Source organism: Mandrillus leucophaeus, unplaced genomic scaffold (genome assembly GCF_000951045.1).
Source record: "Mandrillus leucophaeus isolate KB7577 unplaced genomic scaffold, Mleu.le_1.0 Scaffold951, whole genome shotgun sequence".
Taxonomy (NCBI): Eukaryota; Metazoa; Chordata; class Mammalia; order Primates; family Cercopithecidae; genus Mandrillus; species Mandrillus leucophaeus.
Genome location: NW_012110375.1, coordinates 321,299 through 327,870, shown reverse-complemented (window position 1 = coordinate 327,870; position 6,572 = coordinate 321,299). Strand labels below are relative to the sequence as shown.

At 41.1% G+C, this 6,572-nt stretch overlaps 1 protein-coding gene across 1 annotated transcript in view; it reads right to left on the bottom strand.

Moving 5' to 3' along the window:
- Window positions 1-1,659: 1,659 nt before the first annotated feature.
- ADH5 (alcohol dehydrogenase 5 (class III), chi polypeptide) overlaps window positions 1,660-6,572 on the bottom strand; it is a 25,720-nt gene continuing 20,807 nt past the window's right edge. The window contains exons 8-9 of the mRNA XM_011970549.1: window positions 2,941-3,079; window positions 1,660-2,807 (exon numbers count right to left, since the gene is read on the bottom strand). Of these exons, the coding sequence (XP_011825939.1) occupies window positions 2,783-2,807; window positions 2,941-3,079 (164 nt within the window). The 3' untranslated portion in view covers window positions 1,660-2,782. The remainder of the gene's footprint in view (window positions 2,808-2,940; window positions 3,080-6,572) is intronic.

The following is a 6,572-nucleotide window of genomic DNA, read 5'->3' as shown; positions in this document are numbered from 1 at the left end:
TTGGATAATTGTTACCTCTGGAGGGGAGGAACGGTTTTTTTTTTTTTTAAAAGATAGGGTCTCACTCTGTTGCCCAGGCTGTGCAGTGTTGTGATTATGGCTCACTGCAGTCTCAACCTCCTGGGCTCAAGCCATCTTTCTAACTCGGCCTCCTTAGTAGCTAGGGTCACAGGCACATGCCACCCTGACCAGCCAATTAAAAAAACTTTTTTCTAGAGATGAGGTCTGTGTTGCCCAGGTTGGTCTTAAACTCCTGAGGCCAAGTGATCCTCCTACCTTGGGCTCTCAAAGTGCTGGGATTACAATTGTGGGCCACTGCACTTGGCCTATTTTAGTATCTTAAAACTGCTTTACATTTTCATATTGGCAAACCTAAAAATGTTTGCCATTGCAATTCATGTATATCTCATGTTTAAGAAGAAAAGTCAAAGGACAAGACCTTTAGGAGTTACTGGCTTTCCTCCATACTCTCCGTAACTGTTTTGTTATTGCAGTTGCCAACTTAGGTTACTTTTGTTCCTAGAAGGCTGGGCTACACTAAAGCTTAGAAACACATTTCTTACAAGTGGAGTAGAAGCTAGTTTTAATTTCTCCTTCCTTTCAGTTCACTTAAGATAATACTTGGGGCCCGTTTAGGTCCCCATATCTCCAGCCCTCTAGGTAAAACAGGAGGGAAGCTGGACTACAATGTCAGGCACTTCAAATGCACCAAAGTTCTGAAAAGGGGAAGTCCTGACCCTAACTACCAGTTTCCCACTTTTCAATCAATGACATGTTGCTCTCTCACACATAATTCTGTGGGAGCCTTTAAACCATATCAATAAATTGAAAAAGTACATAGCATCAATCCAACCAAAAGATATTTGCATGGTAAATGTGATGCGCTGATATAGACTCTAAAATAACGCTAACATGTGGAGAAAAAAGGGCACAGAATAGTGTTGATAGTATTCCTTTTGTGTAATTTTAAAGGGTATGTATGCTACTGTGCGCATAGAAACTCCTGAGAAGATACATAGGAAACTTAACAGTAATCACCCATTTTTTGCAGGTTAGTGTATAGCTTTTCTTTCTTATTATATAATTTCCTGACAATTTGTATTTTCTAACCCTTAGGTATATTGCATTCATTCATTCATTTTTATGTCAAGGATTATCAGGATGGTAAGATCCTGGACCATTTGTGTTTGCTTCTTTATACTTCTCAGGATAAAATAACCTAAATGTTACTTACCACTACCAGGAAGATTTATGTGACTACATTAAAACTTTATTCAACAAAATGCCATAAAGTAAAAAGAAAAGTCACAAGACAGACTAGAAGATATTTGCAACATATAAAACTGACAAATGATTGATGTCTAGAATAAAGAACTCCTAAAAATTATTCAGAGAAAGAGAAATAATTCAGTAGAAAGTTGGGCACAGGATATATAGGAACAGGTTCTTCACCTGTCTCTTATACACATCTAGATGTGTATAAGAGACAGATATATTGGGCACAGGATATATAGGAACAGGTTCTTCACAGTAAAATAAAATGTCCATTAGAATGAAGGATTTAACGAGTAATTAAGGAAAATGCAAACTAAAGTCATAATAAAACACCATTCCACATTCATGTAATTCACAACAATTCACATCTACTTTGAAGAGCAATTTGGCAATGTCTAGTAAGGCTAAATGTGTTTATTCTGTGATACACGTCTTAAGTAACTAATGCAGTGAGCCCAATACAGAAGAATGTTCCACTACAGTGTTGTAATACAGAAACTGGCAGCAACTGCATGCCTTCAGTTGGAGAACAGATAAATTAACGGTAGTTCCCATAATTGAATACTGCTACATAGTACTAAGATTAATGAATGAGAGCTTCACATATAATATAGATTGAGTTAAAAAAGAAAAGCTGTAGAATGAGCCAGTATAAGGCTTAAAAACATATAAAACAGTACTAAAGAGTAGATGGTTTAGGTTATATACAGTGAAAGTACAACAACATATACAGGAATGATAAGCATTAAGTTTTGGATAATTGTTACCTCTGGAGGGGAGGAACGGCAATGTGATCTGGAAGTGGCAAAATGTTAAGATTTGACAAAAGTAGGTGCTGAGAACTTTGATATTCAGTATGTAATTCACTATACTAGAAATAGTACAGCCACAACCAACACACACATACACCTATTTAAGCCCAGAATGCTGTTTCAATAATACATTTTAGTGCCCTGTGAGGGGCAGATGCCATACTAGGAATTTGGGGTACAGGTATGAACAAGGCACAGTACCTGCCTTCAAGATAATATCACAGAAGCAGACGTGGGTCCTGATTAACTCTGTCACTGATGGCTAGGATCTGTTCTTTAATCAACAGGCCTGAGACCCTTCAAAGTTCAACGAATGTTTCTGAGGTTTCAGACACCCACCACTGCCCTGCTTCCTTTATCTTTCCTTTACAGAATGAAGATAATGGGCAAACCACGACAATGATTACAGCATAAAACAAAGAAGACAACTTCCACACAAACGCAGAAATTACTTTTATTATGTTAAAATATTCCTTAATGAGCTAGCAATTATTTATGTGGAGGAGAGTCCGGAAAACAGGTTCATGACTGAATTATCCTTGTCCTTGATTATATTCATGAATTACAAATATCACACTATTCTCTGGAGTAGCTGTGAAGCTCTACGAGGCTGTGAGGTTAGAGGCGCTTCTCCCTGCCTGTTAAGCTGCTCCCATCGCATCACAACAGGATGGACATTATTTTTCTCTTTTGAATTAAATCTTTACAACAGTTCGAATGCTGTAAAAGGAAGCAACATACTAAGTTTTAAATGATACCTTTAAGACCACTAAAATTGTTTTTCGACTCTCCATTGCCTCAAACTCTGTGTCATTATTACATTCTATGATACACAGTTAAAGAGAAAGCTTACCTCTTTCCAGAATGCATCAGTTCAAAGGCTTTGTTAATTTCATCAAAAGACAGATTGTGAGTCACAAATTCATCAACTTTTATCTTTTTGGACATATATTCAGACACCAACTTTGGGACACTTTCAACACTCTTCCATCCTAAAAGAAATCACACATTAATTTATTCAACACATTCCTGCAATATGCTTGTTACTTAGTGGAGGACACAAACGCATTTAAAAGAATGAATTTTGCCGGGCGCGGTGGCTCAAGCCTGTAATCCCAGCACTTTGGGAGGCCGAGACGGGCGGATCACGAGGTCAGGAGATCGAGACCATCCTGGCTAACCCGGTGAAACCCTGTCTCTACTAAAAAATACAAAAAACTAGCCGGGCGAGGTGGCGGGTGCCTGTAGTCCCAGCTACTCGGGAGGCTGAGGCAGGAGAATGGTGTAAACCCGGGAGGCGGAGCTTGCGGTGAGCTGAGATCCGGCCACTGCACTCCAGCCTGGGCGACAGAGCGAGACTCCATCTCAAAAAAAAAAATGAATTTTTTGATGAGCTAAAGGGTAATGAAAAATCCAAAATAGCATGGAAATGATTTGACAAACACCTTTCAGTTAAGAAGTAAATACTTGAAGATGGCCGAATAGGAACAGCTCCAGTCTACAGCTCCCAGCGTGAGTGACGCAGAAGACGGGTGATTTCTGCATTTCCAACAGAGGTACCGGGTTCATCTCACTGGGGCTTGTTGGACAGTGGGTGCAGCCCACGGAGTGTAAGCCAAAGCAGGGCAGGGCATCATTTCACCCGGGAAGCGCAAGTGTTGGGGAATTCCCTTTCCTAGCCAAAGGAAGCCGTGACAGACGGTACCTGGAAAATTGGGACACTCTCACCCTAATACTGCACTTTACCAATGGTCTTAGCAAACAGCACACCAGGAGATTATATCCCGCGCGTGGCTTGGAGGTTCCCATACCCACGGAGCCTCGCTCACTGCTAGCATAACAGTCTGAGATTGAGCTGCAAGGTGGCAACAAGGCTGGGTGAGGGGCGTCCACCATTGCTGAGGCTTGAGTAGGTAAACAAAGCGGCCCAGGAAGCTCAAACTGGATGGAGCCCACTGCAGCTCAAGGAGGCCTGCCTGCATCTGTAGACTCCACCTCTGGGGACAGGGCATAGCTGAACAAAAGGCAGTAGAAACTTCTGCAGACTTAAAAGTCCCTGTCTGACAGCTTTGAAGAGAGTAGTAGTACTCATAGCACGGAGTTTGAGATCTGAGAATGGACAGACTGCCTCCTCAAGTGGGTCCCTGACCCCCAAGTAGCCTAACTGGGAGGCACCTCCCAGTAGGGGCCTACTGGCACGTCATACGGCCAGATGCCCCTCTGAGACGAAGCTTCCAGAGGAAGGATCAGGCAGCAGCATTTCCCGTTCTGCATTACTTGCTGTTCTGCAGCCTCCACTAGTGATACCCAGGCAAACAATGTCTGGAGTGGACCTCCAGCAAACTCCAACAGACCTGCAGCTGAGGGTCCTGACTCTTAGAAGGAAAACTAACAAAGGACATCCACACCAAAACCATATCTGTACGTCACCATCATCAAAGACCAAAGGTAGATAAAACCACAAAGATGGGGAGAAACTAGAGCAGAAAAGCTGAAAATTCTAAAAATCAGAGTGCCTCTTCTCCTCCAAAAGAACGCAGCTCTTCGCCAGCAACAGAACAAAGCTGGACGGAGAATGACTTTGATGAGCTGAGAGAAGGTGGCATCAGACGATCAGTAATAACAAACTTCTCCAAGCTAAAGGAGGATGTTCGAACCCACTGCCAAGAAGCTAAAAACCTTGAAAAAAGATTAGACGAATGGCTAACTAGAATAAACAGCGTAGAGAAGACCTCACCTGATGTAGCTGAAAACCATGGCACGAGAACTACATGACACATGCCCAAGCTTCAGTAGCCTATTCGATCAACTGGAAGAAAGGGTATCAGTGATTGAATATCAAATGAATGAAATGAAGTGAGAAGAGAAGTTTAGAGGAAAAAAGAGTAAAAAGAAACGAACAAAGCCTCTTAAGAAATATGGGACCATGTGAAAATACCAAATCTATGTCTGATTGGTGTACCTGAAAGTGACGGGGAGAATGGAACCAAGTTGGAAAACACTCTGCAGGATATTATCCAGGAGAACTTCCCCAACCTAGCAAGGCAGGCCAACATTCAAATTCAGGAAATACGGAGAACGCCACAAAAATACTCCTTGAGAGGAGCAACTCCAAGACATACAATTGTCAGATTCACCAAAGTTGAAATGAAGGAAAAAATGCGAAGGGCAGCCAGAGAGAAAGGTTGGGTTACCCACAAAGGGAAGCCCATCAGACTAACAGTAGATCTCTCAGCAGAAACTCTAAAAGCCAGAAGAGAGTGGAGGCCAATATTCAACAGTCTTAAAGATTTTTCAACCCAGAATTTCATATCCAGCCATAAGTGAAGGAGAAATAAAATCCTTTACAGACAAACAAATGCTGAGAGATTTTGTCACCACTAGGCCTGCCTTACAAGAGACCCTGAAAGAAGCACTAAGCATGGAAAGGAACAACTGGTACCAGCCACTGCAAAAACACGCCAAATTGTAAAGACCATTGATGCTAGGAAGAAACTGCATCAATTAATGAGCAAAATAACCAGCTAACATCATAATGACAGGATCAAATTCACACATAACAATTTTAACCTTAAATGTAAATAGGCTAAATGTACCAATTAAAAGACACAGACTTGCAAATTGAATAAAGAGTCAAGACCCATCAGTGTGCTATATTCAGGAGAACCATCTCATGTGCAGAGACACAGAAAGGCTCAAAATAAAGGGATGGAGGAAGATCTGCCAAGCAAATGGAAAGCCAAAAAAAGCAGGGGTTGCAATCCTAGTCTCTGATAAAACAGACTTTAAACCAGCAAAGATCAAAAGAGACAAAGAAGGCCATTACATAATGGTAAAAGGATCAATTCAACAAGAAGAGCTAACTATCCTAAATATATATGCACCAAATAAGGAGCACCCAGATTCATAAAGCAAGTACTTAGAGACCTATAAAGAGATTTAGATTCCCACACAATAATAATAGGAGTCTTTAACACCCTACTGCCAACATTAGACAGATCCACGAGACAGAAAGTTAACAAGGATATCCAGGAATTGAACTCAGCTCTGCACCAAGTGGACCTAATAGTTATCTACAGAACTGTCCACCCAAAATCAACAGATTATACATTTTTCTCAGCACCACATCACACTTATTCCAAAATTGACCACATAGTTGGAAGTAGAGCACTCTTCAGCAAATGTAAAGGAACAGAAATTATAACAAACTCTCTCAGAACACAGTTCAATCAAACTAGAACTCAGGATTAAGAAACTCACTCAAAACCACCTAACTACATGGAAACTTAACAACCTGCTCCTGAATGACTACTGGGTACATAACGAAATGAGGGCAGAAATAAAGATGTTCTTTGAAACCAATGAGAACAAAGACACAACATACCAGAATCTCCGGGACACATTTAAAGCAGTGTGTAGAGGGAAATTTATAGCACTAAATGCCCACAAGAGAAAGCAGGAAAGATCTAAAATTGACACCCTAAC